This window comes from Diabrotica undecimpunctata, chromosome 2, assembly GCF_040954645.1.
Source record: "Diabrotica undecimpunctata isolate CICGRU chromosome 2, icDiaUnde3, whole genome shotgun sequence".
NCBI lineage: Eukaryota > Metazoa > Arthropoda > Insecta > Coleoptera > Chrysomelidae > Diabrotica > Diabrotica undecimpunctata.
In genome coordinates this window covers 17501-36821 of record NC_092804.1, presented here as the reverse complement: position 1 = coordinate 36821, position 19321 = coordinate 17501, and the positions used below count along the sequence as shown (strand labels likewise).

Below are 19321 nucleotides of genomic sequence, written 5' to 3'. Positions count from 1 at the left end.
GAATCATTTTTTTAATAATCTAAGACGTGAGTCTAAGAAAATGGTTCTTTATTTGTCACATTAGGGTTAAAAAAATTACCATTTTTGACGCCAAACTGGTGATAAAACATTTATAAAATCTTTAAATAATGTGTAAATCAAACGAGGTAGCCAAAATAATATATCGTATAGTATAGTATATACAGTGCTAGTCAAAAGTCCGTTCACCCTCTCGTATCTTTTGAACGGTTCTACTTTTAATAGTGAAATTTGAAGGGAGGTAATAAACAGATGTGGGCTTCTTAACTAGTCATAAAAGTGACGTAATAGTGAAAGATGACGTTATATCGCTACTGTGATATTTAAAAATATGGCAACCCTGGACCTATTTAAAAATATGGCAACTGATACCTCGTTTGACCATACTTATTTTATTTAAGCTCATTTTGATGAACAAATTAAATTAAATACTAAATTAATTAATAAATATTAAAACCTCCGTTCTTGGTTACTTGTGAAAAAATTGACGTTTTTCAATTCTCTAATTGCCAAACTTTTTTGACAATTAACCAGAGGCAGACGTTAGAATATTTATTAATTAAATGCGAAACTACAATTATTTTATTATACCTCTTCAATCATACAAATTTTGTTTGGATTTAAGATGATTTTGACGAATAAATTAAATAAATACTTAAATTCTAGTTTGACATTTAATTAATAAAAATTCTAACGTCCCCCTTTGGTTATTTGTCAAAAAAGTTGACGTTTTTTTTACTTGACCGTGGCTAGTTGTTTTTAGTCTGCAAAAACGTTTATAGCTCAATATTAAGTTTCTGTTTCTGCCTAGTTCAGTCAATTCTCTAGCTATTTTTAGGTTGCAATCGCGTTTATACCCTAATATTTAGTTTCCTTTTCTGCTTAGTTTCGTCAATTCAAATTCAGTTAAGTTGTTTCTGCTTAGTTTTTCTTATTTAATATTTGGTTCAATTAGTGTTTAACGAGACGTTTAAATTTTTACAAAGGCCGAATGGTACGTACTGTAGCCGACTGATTAGGAGCTGTGTTAATAACTGGTGAATGTGGAAATAATTTCCATGTAGTCTTTTTAATGAGAGCTACCCCGATCGCCCCACATCGAGAGTTTATTTGAGGAAGCTTCTTCGGAAGTGTAAACAAACAGATAGTGTTCAAGATGTCAAACGATCTGGTCGACCAACAATTAGTGATGATAAGAAAATTGACATAATTTCAGAAATACCCCTACGTCTTCTACAGTCCTAGTTGCATCTATCTATAGAATAAATCAAAAGACAGTACACCGAGTGTTGAATGAAAACAAATCTCATTCATACAAATTAAAAATTGTGCACTGTAGTAGCTTTTCTGACACCTGTTGCTAAAAGCTCTTTAAGTCAAAAGTGCGATCCATAACTCGTGTCTTTGCAGTCTTTTGCATTCTGAACATCAAAATCAAGTTACTCCTTGACCTTTCTGTAAAACTGCTCGTTTTGTTAAATCTCGCTATAATAGGCATAAAATCTAAAACTTCCATTGACTTATTATTTAATAAGGAAATTTGGCCACCTGGTGTAAACATTAAATGGTCTATAGAATCTACATATTCCGAACCAACGCCTTCATCTGGGTCAACTATAAGTCCGAAGAACATCAGAAGCCCCGTTAGCTTGGAAAATCCAATTACCATTTTAAGCAACAACAAAAGTGAAGTGGAAAATACAAAAATAGTTACAGAAAAGCAGGCCATCGAAATTTGCAAATCTAAGTATTCTTTCCGTTCTGTATTAACTTCATTAAGAAGGTACTTTGGAACCATTGATAAATCTTCATCCTTTGACCCACCAAGAGTTAGATTAAACAATAATTTGAACAGTCGATATTTTCTAGCAAGATTAAGGAAACAAGATATTCTGAAAGTCATTAAACTACATCTTGCTTTTCTACATGACCAACCTGCTTCAGTATGTTACGAAGGATTCAACAACACAATTGTTAAAGTCTTTTTGGCTCCCGAAGAACTTTCTACTAAGACTAAAGATTTACGAAAAATTCTTCTAGAATTTAACGATGCGACTGGAATTAGTCCAACTGAGGTGAAAGCTGATCTTGCTGCTTTTAGGTCCTTTCTCACTTCGAAAAGAATTATTCACCTAAAGAATAATAAAGGTCAAGGGAAAGTCACCGAAACTACTATTCCGTTGCCTCTTCGAATCGAAATTTTTAAATAATATGACTGTGAGTGTTCTGCGGGACTAGAAACCTCAAACTATTATAGTGATGATAACTTTAACATGGTTTTCATTAATATTCATTCTATTAGATATAAAACAGATGAATTATTTTTGTTTTTAGAGGAATTATGATTTTCTTGATAGTTGCAGTTACCGTGCACTGGTTTGAAGTTAACGAGCCGTTTTTTGTAAAAAATATACCACAATTTGCTAGGTACGATCATCCAAGTTTAGTTTATGGTGGCACCCTAATTGTTTCTACAAAGAATGTCTTCTCTACTATAACAAAAAGTGACTTGCTGTTAAATGAATCCTTTTTTCAATTTTCATTGGTTTATAACAAAAATCTTAATCTATAATAAATTATATTCGTTGCATTTCTAGATCATCTGATTTTTCCACAAAACTATTTTTTAAGAACCTGTTAAATTTGTTAGACGACCGGCCTAATAAAAGCAGAAAGATTCTATGCGGTGTTCCAGGTATTTCTTTGAATTGGTTCCAATCTTACTTGAGGAATAGGAAACAACTAGTTAGAGCAAATGATACTGACTCTAGTCACAAAAGAATTGTATGTGCGGTACCCCAAGGTTCAGTACTAGGTCCTTTACTTTTTCATATCTTTATAAACGACATCAATAACTTAAAAATCGATGGAAAATTTTTTCTTTTTGCTGATGATATCAGTGGTACCTGGAGAAACTCTAATTTTGAAACTCTTCATGCAATTATAACTTCTTTTTTTTTATTTAAAGAAATAAAGTCGCATCCACCCAAAGGTTATTAGCCACATTCCTGTAACATTTGTAATAATATTAAATTTAACATTTGTAATAATCAATCATTGTAACAATTAATTATAATTTGTGATCAATAAAACATTTGTAACAATTAATTAAGTTAAATTTTGTGTAACATATTTATACATTTTAAGTAACCCAATAAATTGTTCGGAACTAAACTTTTGTTGAGGAGTGCTTTCAGGTTATTTGGCAAATTTTAAGAGATATTGACGATTTATGTAATTTTAGTAAGTTTTAATAATTGTTATTGTTATTTTTTTGACTTTTTTGTAAGCTTTGTCCATTATATTGTAAAATTGTCAGTGACAATAAAGCATATTTCTATTCTATTCCTGATCTCCATTCTTGAGAAATTCTGTTTTATTCTATTATTTTTGAATTAGTTTTAATAGTTGTTTGGTCAGATCTGGTCCTCCGTACTTTATGAGTTCGTTCGATATTCTTTGATCTCCTAGTGATTATCTGTTTTTTAATTTTCTTAATGCTTTGTTTACCGCTTCCTCCTTAATATTTACTTCTTCGTTTGCCGTCACCTCTGGTGTTGATGGTTCATTATCGTCACCTTCAATAAATAGGGATCGAAAGTAGTCTGCCCTTGTCTCCTTCTAAATGTGTTTCATTTTTATTAATTTGTTCATCTCTTTCCTTTTTCCTCTGATCATTCTCCATATTTCTCTCTGTGTTTCGTAAAAGACATGTTCCATCTGTTTGAAGAAGCTCTGCTAGTGTTTCCATTTGATTTATCTAACTAAGTATTCGTTTCATTTCTAATTCGTTTATAGTGGGTGTATGCCCGTTGTGTTTATTGTGTTTTGTAAGGCTTTTTTCTTTTCATCAGATTTTGTCTTCATTTTCTTTTTGAGTTTTTTCCAGCTGTCTTCGATGTTATCGTTTACTAATATTTTATTTCCAGAAATCTTCTAATATTCTTTTTTAGTAGAAGTATTCTGTGGATTCCGAATTTAGTTCTTCTACTCTGATTTTTGTTTGTGTTGGCGCCGCTCCCTTAGGTATAAATTATTTTAAGATTATTCTTATTTATACCTTGTTTAGTATTATGCCCCACTAGTCACTCTAAAACAGTCGTTATTAAAAAGCATTATTTTCTTTCTTTTCGCACAACTATCCAAAATATCTACACCTCCTACGTAAAGTATCGTAACCAACAAATTTCGATTTTTCACTTTTTTTATTTTCATACATTTTATTTTTCATAAACAGGTAAACTAATGTCTGCAATAATTAAAATTTCAATAATTCCAATAGAACGCCTTTAAAATTAGAATGTAAAATGTCGTATGTCCAAGAATACAATCGTATGTTCTACTACCGATATTTTACGGAGGGTGAAAATTTGATTAAAGAAAGTGAAAAAAATGAAGGTATGTATTATTGTGTATTGATATTTTGTAGTAAAATGAGTATTTTAATATAAACGTAATAATTTTTATCTTTACCGACGAAAAATATAGTAAGTTATATTTACTTTACTTTACGTTTTTGCACTATTACAAAAATGTCGTGCGTGTTAAATAAGATATTTACCGGGAAAGAAATAAAAATTATGTCGTATGTATATGATACGATAATTTTGGTTTGCGTTTCATAATGTTTTTTATCGGATCGACTACTTGCCATAGATTACTTCGTTAAGTTATTTAAGTAACAACATTATACGTGTCTTTCTTTACATTTAACTTTACATTACATTACATTTTCTTTTTCCAGATTCCCCTGTGTGGCTGTATACAAGAGTGCAATAGAACAAATTATGGATTTTTTGTCAGATACAGTTGATGAAGATTTTAATATTGTTTCTCCTTATTCGGTTTCTAGTAAATATTTATAAATATAGCTACACAATGGTAACTTAATTTGAATTGAATTATTTTTAGAATCAAGAGAGAACCAAGCAGAGGAAGATAACACACAGATTCCACCACCAGAGTGGACTAAAAACTATTTAGACTACGATTGTAATAACTACTTTTGTTCTTAATACGACAACGCTATACGAAAACCGCAGTCAGCCATTTCATCCCCTACTGATTTACTATCAACACCCTCAGTTAACAGCCCTATTTCTTTATTTTCAAAATAAACTCCGAAATGTTTTAGAAAACGAAAACAGGTTTCTCGAAAGATGTATAACATCAGACGTCGATCTTGGATTAATAATACAAGAAGGAGACTAAAAAATAGAGGTAAATTATATAAAAGTCGTGAAGGTAAAGGCCAAAAAATTGTAGACAAAAATGTTCTTCAAAAATTAGTACCAATAAAAGGATTTCCATTTTCAATAAATTTTGGAATTTACGTAAGAGGGAAAAGCAATGGGGTTTTGTAACCTACTTCGTCCTAAAACAAAAAAAAACGAAGGGTTTTTACTGATATAGTATCAAGTCGCAATTTTACTCTTTTTTATAGACTGAAAGTGAAGAGAAGTGATAAGGACGAATTTATAAGACGGTATCAGCGGTTTAATATAAAAATAGATCAGAAATGTCACAATCATCGTAAGGTGATGACCGAAGACGTTGTCAAAAGTGTTTGTGATCACATCAAGTCCATTCAAACCGTAGAATCTCATTATACACGAAGTAGAAGGGATAATCTTTATTTGGATAGCGATTTAAATTTCCATTGCTTATTTGATTTATACAAGGAATGGTTTGACGAACAGGTATACTCCTCTGTAGCTAATACTGAAAGGAAATATCGTGATATTGTTAACAAATATTTTAACTTGAGTTTTTACGTTCCCAAAAAGGACTAATGTAGTAAATGTCAGATTAAAAAAATTAAATCTAAACCAGCATCGCTTGAAACACAGATTTATGAATCACATAATGTATAGTAAAAATATCTGGCGTGAAAGAAAGTGCTTTGATAAAAACTAAACTAAAACCTTAAAGGGAAAAATATTAACGGCTTCATTCGATTTTCAGAAAATACTTAATAATCCACACGGTAACTTATTATCTTTATTATAAACGTAAACTATCAATATTCACCTGTTTTCAAGTCGTGGATAAAGAAGATATTGGCTTCATTTGGGGCATGAAGGACAGGACACAAGGGGCGCTAATTAGGTTTCTACGTGTTAGATAATTTTTTTTAAACATAAGGACCTAAGGCACAAATCAATCGCATAGCCATGTACGCTGCATCTACTTTAAAAGTATCTATTTGTCATTGCTTTTTAGTCGTTGGGGACACTTAGATTGGGGATGATAGTGAGTTATATTGTATTTTTATTTTTTTGTTACTAGAATGTTGATGAATCTTAGAATAAGGGATATTAAAAGCTATATTTAGCTTTATACTACGGTACCTTAAAATAATTAAAATAAGGTACTACTTTTTGAATTTGTATGACAAATAACGATAATTCTATCAATAAAATATGGTAGTGTGATTCTACCAATAATAATTTCATGCTTTTTCATTGCCTACTTTCCTAAAAATACCCTTGAATATTTTTATTACAATGAGGTTAATATACATACGACATTATTATTTAAAATTTTAACGGAGTAGAATATATTATCTACTACTTACAACAATTATTAACCATTTTTTTCAAAGAAGAATATATATCATCTATGATATACGATAAATAATTTTGTATAGTGTCCAACGTAATTCATAGTAAGGGTTAAATAGTATAATTTACTTTTTATGTTGGTCAACGTAAAATATCGTAAATGATTTTTCTCGAAAACAATAAATAATGTGAATTCAAGTATTACACACGATTATTACCCACCTATTTCGTAATTAATGTGCAAATTTTCAAAAATATTGACTGTTTCCCACAGAACATCATCAATACACAATGAGCGAACCTTTTTACAGCTGTAGTGTAAAGTTGACCGAATGCACTTACGATAGCTACGTAGAAGGTGTCAATATATTTATGCACATTGATGAGTAATTTAGTTAAATGTTAATGATATAATCAGTACTTTTATATTCCGTTTATTTGTTTTAGTTCGATGGAAGTTTGGAACGATTAGCCAAAGAATCTGATATGCTTCGTCACGCTTATGGGCACTATTTCGATCTATCTATAATAAATAACGATATAGATGAGACGATAGCCGCTCTCGAGTCTGCGATCGAACATGCTCAAACAACACCGCAGTGGATTCCCGTTTCTTGGGTCTACTGACAGGAGCAGTCTCCGGATTCGGGCTCGTACCAAAATTTTTGAGCCCGCTTTCCCAGAAGCCTACCCATACCTAACGACAATGAAGCCATGAACGGAGTAGAATGATAATTAATGGACTGTTACAAGTTTTCGTGCACATAAATTTTGATTTGACTAGGTGTTAACATAAATTTTTTGTCACATTTTTAGAATTTTATTGCTTAATTTTAACACCAATGTCTTCCTGATTAATAAACACAGCAAAAAGGCGTCTAAAAACACCCAAAAAGAACCGCTGCATATTACCATTCTACTCGTTCGTTGACTACTACTTTAATCTATGAAAAAATGTGTTGTTTTTACAACGGTTCACCAAAACATGTTAAGTACTACTAACTAATCTTAGGTATCTAGGATATTGAGCATATTTTAATACATTTATGTTGGGTTTAATTTGATATGCCTTTGGTTAAATGTTTTGATGTTACTTTTGTTTGAACGGTTCATGATGTCTGTTCGGTAAAACTGTTGGAAGATGTTTAATAATGAAAATATCTACGATCGTTTCGTTAATTTATTTTATTGATTGTTAATTTTATTCCATGTTAATCGATAATTTGCTACGGAATTGTGTTTGATAAAAATATTATTAAGAAAAGGCAGGCTCTTGAACAATCGACAAAGAATAGAAGGTCGCAACATTAAGAGTGCTAGATAAAAAAAACCTTAACCTCTGAATAGGTTTTTCAAGTTGTTTGTTTTTTTTTTCTTTTCTTTTTCTTCAGGGCGAAATAAGGTTATTCCATCTGTAATTAAATTCGACTCATGCAACAAAGACTGTAGTAAGTCATTTTAGATAGTTTTGAGAAAATGAATTTACAAGTATGAACACTGGTTAGCAGTTTAAAAAAAATAAACTGTTGAAAAACAAACTTTTATAGGTATGTTTATTTAAATGCAGTTCCTAAAATTTATCACCAAAGAATTATATTTTTTTAAATATATTCTGTTCTTTTTTATATGAGTTACTACATTTTTCGTCTGAACAATTTAGGGAAAAAATGACATACGATCATTTTGAAAGAAACATTTTAATAAGTACGAACTTTATAATTATATCTTAAATTTCACAAAATAGGTTACATTTATTTCTACTCCAAGTCATCTTCTTCAGTTTCGCTGCTACTAGAACTTTTAGAGACTTGATGTATATTATTCTTCGTGTGTGTTCCCTTCTTTGACCGTAAATAAAAAAGAAGTTATGGTACAAACGCGGTGTTGAAGGTGAATCACCTCTGCAAAGCTCTAATAAATCTTTCAATTTCTTACTATCAACAGTTAGAGGAGAAGTATAAAGTTTCGGCAACTCAGTGGAATGAGTTTGAAGTTGACTAATACTTTTTTCAAACATAGAATTCTTGGGGTTTCTGCAAAATCGTATTTAAATTGAACAGTATTAAGTTCTTCTAGTAGCAACGACAATTATTCCCCCATTTTATTAATTTTTACTGGATTAAAAGTTTCGCCCATTCTCCAGTTTTGATTTTTTACCATGTCAGAAGATTTTACAAAATCTGGTTGGGGCCTTTCAAAAACAACAAAAAAACATGGAGAAAATAAGACTGTTTCTATTTTGACCCTACAATTGTCGGAGTATAAGATGATACTTTTAACCCCTTTAGTTTTTGGTGTCCTCAGACAGTCTAACAAGCAACTACTAATTTTATTTTGTTTCGCCGCTTCTTCATACCAAACGTATTAGAATCCTTTATTGTTACCTATGTCATATACTGTAAAATTACTTACTTTGATAATAAATTGTACTTGTAAGTATTGATCATATTTTTCTTGCAATTTTAATTTTATGTCATTATCAGCTGTATAACCCGTGCATAGTTGACATTGATTCTTTTTTTGTTTAAAGAATGCTATATTGAATTCTAAGTTGAAAATTTCACGATATTGCAGATCACTTGCATCTGTACTTAGTTTGGTCCAATATGCTCTTTGTACATTCTGTACATTTTACTAATATTTAAACCATCTTCCAAATACATTTTTTAATGTTTTTTATTATAATGGAAAGGAACTAATGGAAACAATTTAATATGAGTTCTCATAGTTTTCTTAATATCTCCTGCAATTTTGTTGGGTCTTACAGTATGGCGTCCTCGTATATCCTTTTCTAAAGTGCCACCTTCTCAAATTTTTTATAAGGCAGTTGTAACTTAGGTTTCCAATATTTCCAGCGTGTTTAAAAACATCGTTTTACAGATTTTTATTCTTTTATTATCAAGCAGAAAATTATTACCTATTATAAAATATTAAGCTTCACATGCTTAGGCTGAGGAACTATTCGAAGATAATGGTAGAAAAGTTTCTAAAAATTCAAGTCACATGGCAAGTAGACCTTCACGCTTATGTCACTTTTACAGTAATGATACTCTGTACATGTTATGGATTCTATTTATTTTTTTGGTGCAGTTTCTTTTTTCATCAGCTTAAGTACCGTACAACTTTACCACAAGGCAATATCAGAAGGTCTTGTTTACTTTAATCTTTTGACTGATAAAGTTAGCCATGAAAATCTATCACTTGCTTCATCGTGAGTTTGTACAAAAATACGACAATCTGGGTCGTCCATTATGACCACAAGTTGGAAAGGCCAGAAGTGCTCTTGGTGTATTTCTGTAACATTACAACTCTTTCATTAAACTTTTCTGTAGCTCTACCCAACGCCAACGTTAAAACGTGAAAAATAAGTGAAACTACATAAAAAATCAAACGATTTTCGCAGAAATCTATAATTATAAATGTTAATATGAAGCACTGACTTAGCAACTTTATCCACGTTATTTTTCTTTGTTTTTGACTGAAGATCTTTTTTGCGTCATTTTCCCTGTGGACTATGTTTAACAGAACAACCATTTTCACTTACTTACTCCATAAAAATAAAAAAAACTGTTCCTAATTCGCCAAAATACAACTGTATATTCGCTTGAATAATTATAAACTACTGAAAATTTCTTTCTTCAACACACCTGTTGTAGTAGCGTGTTCGTTACGTGAACCAATCGGCCAATTTTATTGGTGGTAGAACAAACAGCAAGTTCTGCAATTAAACATTTAAAGCAAAGAGCGAAATCTGCAAATAGCTGTAATTTTCTCTACAGCATATGCTAACGAGTTTTTAGAAATTCTGATTATATTATTCAATTCCTATTTAAAATTGAAATAAACTTATAAAAAAAAATAATTTTCGAAACTTTTAGCGAGTTTTGCAAATAATGGCCTCAAATATAAAATCGAAAAAGAATAATTTAAAATGAATAAAATTACTTAACAAAAATACACAAATACGACAAAACGACAAAAAACAAACTTTCTAAACAGTTTTATCGGCACGACATATCGTTACCGAAAGAAAAACGTTGATCAAATTTTATAAAAATATCAGTTACGGCTATTCCTAGGCTGCCCTTTTTCTAATAATAATATTAATACAATACTTACCTACTAAAACCTATGACGTAATTGTGATATAGATTAAATAAAATCTGTTGAAATTTTAATTAAATAATGTATAAAAAGTAATAATTCATGTATTAGGTAATTAGTAAATAAACTTGCTCGTTTATGATTTGTTTCATTTCAAATAATCCCACTCGAAAATATTTTAGAAATGATTTGTAGCTCGAAACTTAAAAGGAGAGATAGAGAAAAAATAAAGATCAAAGAAAGATCAAAGATCAAAGAATAAAGATCAAAGAAAGACCATCAAAATTTCGAGAAGGAAATAGTTTTAGTGAAAAATAAAGTTTTTCGTTATAGTAAGACATTAGTCCTTCAAAAGTTGAAGTTGAAAATATCTCTATTAAAGTATTTAAAACATTGCCTACATTTGGGGGGGGGGGCATTTCTGAGAATTTTGAAATAAAACCGGATATTAAACTATGGTGAGTAATTTCCATTTGGAGGTCTACATGTCCGAAAAATTTTGTTAAAATTAAAACTTGATATTTCGTTGTAAATTTAATTTATTTCGATTAAGCTTGACGCACTGATTAAAAAAAAACTATACATATTTTTATCAGAAATGCACCGTTTGACCGGAAATGAGGACCGTTTATGAGGAGAGAAAATCAGCAACAAAAAATTGGGGCTACCTATTTAAAATTTCAAAGTTGCACCCCCTCTCATCCCCAGGGGGTGATGATCGGTGATAGTTTTTGGTATCATTCCATAGGACTTTAAAACTTATTTCACAAGTGTTTTAATTTTTTTTTTTTTTTTTTCATTTGGAAGTGTATTTCTCGAGATATCAAACCCAATTGATAATTTTTAAACTCTAATGCCGATCACATTCGATAAATATCGGTTTTAAAAACTAATTTATAATATCAGGTTATTTCCAATTTGATGTTTGTTTTTTGTAATTAAAACGATATTTATTAACAATTTAAAGAAAAGTTTCGTACAAAAGTCACTTGTTTTTTGATGAGAAATTAAATTCTAAAATAAAAAAAATAGGGGCTTTTTATCGTCATTCGATAGACTTTTAAACAATATTAAATACGTAAATTTTGGTTTTTTATTTGGAAGTGTATTTCTCCTGATTTTAATCCCTATTCATAATTTTCCTATGATAACACGATAAATTTTTTTTTCTGATTGTAGTGCTGTTAATCAACGATTTGAAATAAATTTTTGTATGAATTTATTTATTTTTTATGAGGAGAGAAAATCAGCAACAAAAAATAGGGGTTTACTATTTAAAATTTCAAAGTTGCACCCCATTTCACCACAAGGGGATGGGGTGGGGAATAGTTTTTATTGTCATTCGATAGATTATTAAACAGTGATAAATAAGTGCTTTTTGGTTTTTTATTATTTGAAAGTGTATTTCTACAGATTTCAAACCCTATTCATAATTTTCCTATGGTAACACGATAAACCTTTTTTTCCGATTGTAGCCCCGTTAATCAATGATTTAAAAAAAATTTCGTATAAAGTTACTTATTTTTTTATGAGGAAAGAAAATCTACAACAAAAAATGGGGGTTTCTATTTAACATTTCAAAGTTGCACACCATTTCACCCCCCGGGGGTGGGGGTGGGGAATAATTTTTAATGTCCTTCGATAGATTTGAAATCTGGAGAGATACACTTTCAAATAAAAAACCAAAAACTACGAACATTATATTGTTCGAATTGAACAATATATTGTATTGAAAAATATATCGAATGACATTAAAAACTACCCTGCACCCAACCCCCTAAAGTTTTCTTTTTCTTCTCTTTTGTCTTTTTTTTCCTTTTTTCTTTTTCTTTGTCTTTTTTTTTCTTCTTTTTTTTCTTTGTCTTTTTTATTTCTTGTTTCTCCTTTTTTTTATGATAAGAGTGGCCATGAAATTGACCGCTCGTTATTTTGGCATGCTTAGAATTTTCCTGCATCTAACGGTTCGCGAGAAAAAAATTATTTTTTTTTTCCTTTTTTTTTCTTTTTTTTTTCTTTTTCTTTTAGTTTTTTTTTTTCTTTTTCTTTTTTTCCTTTTGTTCTTTCTTGTCTTTTCCATATAACTTGCTTTTTTTGGTTTTTTCTTTTTCTTTTTTTTTTCTTTTTTAATTTTTTTTCTTTACTTATTTCTTTTTTTCCCTTTTCTTATTTTTCTTTTCTTTTCTTTTTCTTTTTTGTTAAATTTTTTTCAATTTTTTCGATGGAAACGGGAGGTGGAGGGTGGAGCGAATGGTCATTTCTTACATAAAATTGGCCGCTCCTTCTTCTTTCGTACTCAGAATTTTGCTGAAAATTTCGTAAAGGTGAATTGCTGATTGAAAAAATCTATACATGTGGCTAGAAAATATGCACCGTTTTGCCGGAAAATCGAAAAAACTGTAGATTTTTTAATTCGATTTACCCTCTTTTCCGGCAAACTACAGTTAAAGGATCACAAAAAACACATGTTTGGAATAAGCTGGACCAAGTGCATGTACCAAAACATCAAATAAAAATTTTTTTTATTTAAAATTTGGCAAAAATTTTCCAATAAATATCGTTTCAATTACAAAAAACACATCGAATTGGAAATAATCTGATATTATAAATTAGCTTTTAAAACTGATATTTGCCGAATGTGAACGGCATTAGAGTTTAAAAATTATGAATGGGGTTTGATATCTCGAGAAATACACTTTGAATTGAAAAAACCAATAAAACACTTGTGTAATAATTTTTAAAGCTCTATCGAATAACACCAAAAACTACCACCCACCATCACCCTCTGGGGGTGAGAGGGAGTGCAACTTTGAAATTTTAAATAGGAAATAGTGTGTGGCCTTAAAAGATCCGGGTTGTATAAAAAGGGAAAATAGTATCTTAAGCTTTCTTTTTGGTCTTCTGGGTATTAATACTGCTTGTATATTGGGCAATACTCCACCTTTGGCGATGGTAACTCTTGAAAGCAATTTGTTTAGGTTAGGTTGGGTTAGGTTCGGTTAGCTTTATTCGGGCGTACTCTCCCTTTGAAAAAATCTGAGGCTTGTCCGGGAATTATTCCCGGCTGGCAGAAGTTATGTGATGAGGAGATACCCCGGAGTTCCCAGGGAGCTTGATGTGTGCTTCTCCATAGACGAGCTGAAGGACGCGTTGGGTGGCCTGAAAGTCGGTCGGGCTCCTGGACTTGACGGCTAATATAATATAAAATAAATCATTAATTAGAGTAGAATTAAACAAGCTTTAAGAAAAACTTATACAAACTAATGAACAAAGCTGTATTTGGAAAAACTATGGAGAAGCATGGAAAGTATTAGTAAATAACTGGGAGGGGCGCGTAGGTACTCGAAATTTGATTGCTAAATCATTATTTACAGTAGAATTAAAGAAACTTTGAGAAAAACTTATACAAATTAATGAACAATGCTGTTTTCGGAAAAACCATGGAATAGTCTACTAGGTAACATAACAAGGAATCAAATTGAGTACATAACGGTATACAATAGTTGTTCCGTTATTCGGAAAAAAATTGGAAAAGCAGAAAAAACATGGGAGGGACCAAAAATAAAATTAAAAATTCGATATTTTGAAAACTACCGGACGTAGGGCAAAAATTCTTTCACAGGGCGACGCAGGGCACAACAATGTTTCAACCACTACAAAAATATAATTTTTACGGGGTGGAGTGTAAAAATGACACAAGAAAAACCAAAACTGAAAACGCCGATCTCGGAAACGGCTAGACTTAGGGGAGCGCTTCTTTCACACATCTATTAGGTTAGCAAGTAGAAGTACAAAGCAATTTTCCGTTTTTTTTTCGCGCCCTCGGTGTGGCCCCTACGGCACTCGAAAATTTTTTTTTTGGGAAAATCAGAAAAATTTTTACGCGGTCGGATGGACCATAAAAATACCTTTCAAATGATATATAACACTATACCATGGCGTATGTGTACGAGGTGCAGTGCAAAAAAGAAGAAAAAAAAATTTTAAAACCGATCGCTTTAAAAAAGGTATGTTAAGTAGAAGAAAAATTTTACGACGGTTGAATAGACAATAAAAAGACCTTTCAAATGATATATGGCAATATAAGATAGCTTACCCGTTCGATGTACAGTGCATAAAAGAATACTAAAAAATACCCAATTTGAAAAATATTTATTTAAGAGAAAATTGTTAAGCGAAAAAAAAAATTTTTACCACGGTTGAACAGACAATTAAAAGACCTTTCCAAATATGTATAACAATATACACATAGAGTTACATATACCGATATACAGTTCATCAAATGTGAGAAAAAAAAAATTTTTACCTTGATCGCATTTAAAAATCTGTAAATCGTCTGATATTGGCGTCAATTTATCACCACTGCTCGTCAGTTCTTCCAGTGCTCCCAATGTTTAAGAACTACTTTTCAAAACCGGTATTTGCTGCATGCGGTCGGCATGAGACTTTAAAAATTATGAATAGGGTTTGATACTTCGAGCAATACACTTCCAAATGAAAAAACCAAGAATACACTAGTGTAATAATATTTAAAACTATCGAAAGACACCAAAAACTATCACCCACCATCATTCCCTGGGGGTGAGAGAGGCTGCAACTTTAAAATTTTAAATAAGAACACGTATTTCTTGTTACAGATTATATATTCTCATAAAAAATAAGTAAATTCACACAAAAAATTTTTTCAAACACTTGATAAACGGAGCTATAATCGGAAATAAAAGATTTATCGTGTTACCATAGGACAATTTCGAATAGTGTTTGAAATTTGGAGAAATACACTTCACAATAATAGTCCAAAAAACACGTATTTAAAACTGTTTAAAAATCTATCGAATGCCATAAAAAACTATTTTCCACCCCCACTCCCAGGAGTGCAATGGGCTGCAACTTTGAAATTTTAACATACAATCCCTATTTTTTATTGCATATTTTAATTCCTCGTCAAAAAATAATTGACTTTTGTACGAAACTTTTTTTTATATTGTTAATAAATAACGTCTCAATTACAAAAACAAACATCGAATTGGAAATAATCTGATATAAATAATTTATTTGCTTCAAAACCTAACCTAAAGTCACCTAAACAAAAACATAACCTAAACAAAAAAAAAAAACCAACTTAACCTAACCTAAACTAAAACTAAAAAAAAGAAAAAAAAAAAACAAAAACCTAATTTAACCTAACCTAAACCTAAAAAAATAACCTAACCTAAACCTAAAAAAATAAAAAAAATAAAAATAACCTAACCTAACCTAACCTAAACACAAAAAAACCTAATCTCAACCTAAAAACCAACCTAACCTAACCTAAACCTAAAAAACCTAACGTAAACAAAAAAAACTTAACCTAACATAAATTAAAACTAAAAAATAAAAGAAAAAATAAAAGAACACCCAACTTAACCTAAACCTAAAAAAACCTAAAAAAACCTAAAAAAACAAAAAAAATAATAAACTTGAAAAAAAGAAAAAAAATAACCTAACCTAACTTAAACCTAAACCTAAACATAAATAAACTACGTAACCTAACCTAACTTAAACTAAAAAATGAAAAAAAAAACAAAAAAAACCTAACCTAACCTAACATAAACCTAAAAAAACCTAAAAAAACAAAAAAAATAATGGACTTAAAAAAAAAAATAATAATAAACCTACAAAAACCTCAACCTAAAAAAACCTAAATCTAAAAAGAATCTTAACCTAACCTAACCTAAACTAAAAAAAAAAACAAGAAAAAAAAAGGAAAAAAAACATAAAAAAAGAAAAAAAACCTAACCTAAACCTAAACCTACGTAACCTAACCTAACCTAACTTAAACTAAAAAATGAAAAAAAAAAAACAAGAAGAAAAACCTAACCTAACCTAACCTAAACCTAAAAAAACCTAAAAAAAGAAAAAAAAAACCTAACCTAACCTAAACTTAAAAAAACTACGTAACCTAACCTAACCTAACTTGAATTAAAAAATAAAAAAAAAACAAGAAAAACCTAACCTAACCTAACCTAAACCTAAAAAACCTAAAAAAAGAAAAAAACAAGAAAAAAACCTAACCTAACCCAAACCTAAAAAAACCCAAAAAAACAAAAAAAATAACTTAAAAAAGAAAGAAAACCTAACCTAACCTAACTTAACTTAAACCTAAACCTAAACCTAAAAAAACCTAAACTTAAAAAAACTACGTAACCTAACCTAATTTAAACTAAAAAAAGAAAAAAAACCTAATAAACCTAACAAAAAGGTTAGGTTAGGTTAGGTTAGGTTAGGTTAGGTTAGGTTAGGTTAGGTTAGGTTAGGTTAGGTTAGGTTAGGTTAGGTTAGGTTAGGTTAGGTTAGGTTAGGTTAGGTTAGGTTAGGTTAGGTTAGGTTAGGTTAGGTTAGGTTAGGTTAGGTTAGGTTAGGTTAGGTTAGGTTAGGTTAGGTTAGGTTAGGTTAGGTTAGGTTAGGTTAGGTTAGGTTAGGTTAGGTTAGGTTAGGTTAGGTTAGGTTAGGTTAGGTTAGGTTAGGTTAGGTTAGGTTAGGTTAGGTTAGGTTAGGTTAGGTTAGGTTAGGTTAGGTTAGGTTAGGTTAGGTTAGGTTAGGTTAGGTTAGGTTAGGTTAGGTTAGGTTAGGTTAGGTTAGGTTAGGTTAGGTTAGGTTAGGTTAGGTTAGGTTAGGTTAGGTTAGGTTAGGTTAGGTTAGGTTAGGTTAGGTTAGGTTAGGTTAGGTTAGGTTAGGTTAGGTTAGGTTAGGTTAGGTTAGGTTAGGTTAGGTTAGGTTAGGTTAGGTTAGGTTAGGTTAGGTTAGGTTAGGTTAGGTTCCTCGCTGTGTTGGTCACGGCCCGGGACAAGGACGAACTCCTGCATAGGGGATATATGGCCTCAAACGTCGTGAGCGACTGGATGGGCGACCATGACCTGGAACTTGCGACGGGGAAGACCGAGGCGATCGTCCTCAGAGGCCCTAGGGACAGGACGGGAGTGGTCTTTCGCTGCGCCGGGGTTGATGTAGTCCCCAAAGCCTCTGTCAGGTATTTGGGGGTGAATATCCACTCCAACGGACGGTGGGGGGAGCACGTCCGTGTGGTCGCACACAAGGCCGCTCAGAGAGTGGCTGCGCTGAGCCGGTTGATGCCCAACATCGGTGGTCCTAAACCCGAAAGGAGGAGGGTACTACATGGTGTTGTGCATTCGACCGTCCTCTATGCAGCCCCAGTCTGGTATAGGGCGATGGAAACATCGTCCTACCGAGAGTGCTTGATACGCGTGGATAGGACTAGCCTGCTACGTGTAGCATGTGCCTATAGGACTGTGTCTGCGGCGGCCCTGTGGGCGATCACGGGATGTGTTCCCCTGCACCTGATGGTACTAGAGAGGGAGCGGCTACATCGGAGTCGCCCTGACGAGGCCGAAGAGCGAGCCCACACGTTGCTCATGTGGCAGCGGGAGTGGGATGCAACGGTGGATGTTGCACAGTGGACGAAGTCCCTGATACCGAACCTTAGCAGGTGGCTGACCTGTAAGACGAAGTCCCTGATACCGAACCTTAGCAGGTGGCTGACCTGTAAGCACCGGCGTCTAGATTATTATCTGAGCAGGTGCTTACGGGACACGGTTGCTTCCGCAGCTACCTGCACAGGTTCGGGAGAGCAGCCTCTGAGGCCTGCCCTTACGGGGATGGCTCGGACAGTGTGTCGCATACGCTGTTGGATTGCGTCCGTTTCACGCGGGAACGTAATCGCCTGGAACACTGGAGCTGGGTCATCGCCTCGAGTCCGTGACCAGTCTTGTGGACATTATGCTCTCGGACTCGAGGCGATGGAACAGCATTCACGGTTTCGTCAGGGCGATTCTGCGGAAAAAAGAAGAAGAGGAGAGATTGCCCCCCGGGGGGGGATGAGCGTCGGCGAAAAAGTTATATATATGTATCTGTTTTATCTTGTTCTTATATTTTGTTTACTTTTGTTATTTTATTTATACACATAGTTTTAGGAATTTTTATTCATTTTATCTTTACACACATCTCTTTTATTTATTTATTTACTTATTTTATTACTTTTACCTTTTACTTTAATTTTTTACCCAATATATTATACAATAATTTTATTCTATTTATTTATTTATACATTTTATTTCTTATATTATATATTTACACCTACAGATATATGTTGTGCTGTACGAATATGTATGTGTGTTGTATATGTATGTTGTATATGTGCGTGTTGTATATGTAACCTAAGAGGGGTATTGCCCAGTTAAATCTGGGCATATACCCAGAGAGTTTGAAGGAGGAATTACTTCGAGCGTGCGTGGTCTTTTCCAGAACGTCGAGTGATCCCTCCATAGTAAAGACAAGTGATATGTACCCGTCAGGGGTACACCTTATTGATACCTTGCAGGACTGTGTGTTAGAGTGAGTAATTTCTGCATAGAGGTGACATAAGTCTGGGAGGCGCCAAAGAGAGAAAAGTCCCAACAGGGTGGTCCCATTTGGCGTTCTCTGGAGAATATGGGGTGGTGGTTTTAGCTGGTAACGAGCCTGTCATTGGACCCTGTGGCTCGAGTCCCGCACTGTTCTGCGGAGCCTTCAGCTCTGCAGTTCGGACATAAAGTCTTTCCACACTTTGAGCAAGCAAAAAAAAAAAAAAAAAAAAAAAAAAA

At 32.2% G+C, this 19321-nt stretch overlaps 1 protein-coding gene across 4 annotated transcripts in view; it reads left to right on the top strand.

The window, feature by feature from the left end:
* The window catches only part of CASK (peripheral plasma membrane protein CASK), a 683682-nt gene extending 672858 nt beyond the window's left edge, over positions 1–10824 (top strand). For all 4 annotated transcript variants that reach the window (XM_072521979.1, XM_072521980.1, XM_072521981.1 and 1 more), the window contains one exon: positions 7029–10824. In XM_072521979.1, coding sequence (XP_072378080.1) covers positions 7029–7208 — 180 coding nt within the window. In that variant the 3' untranslated portion in view covers positions 7209–10824. The remainder of the gene's footprint in view (positions 1–7028) is intronic.
* The last annotated feature ends 8497 nt before the right edge of the window (positions 10825–19321 follow it).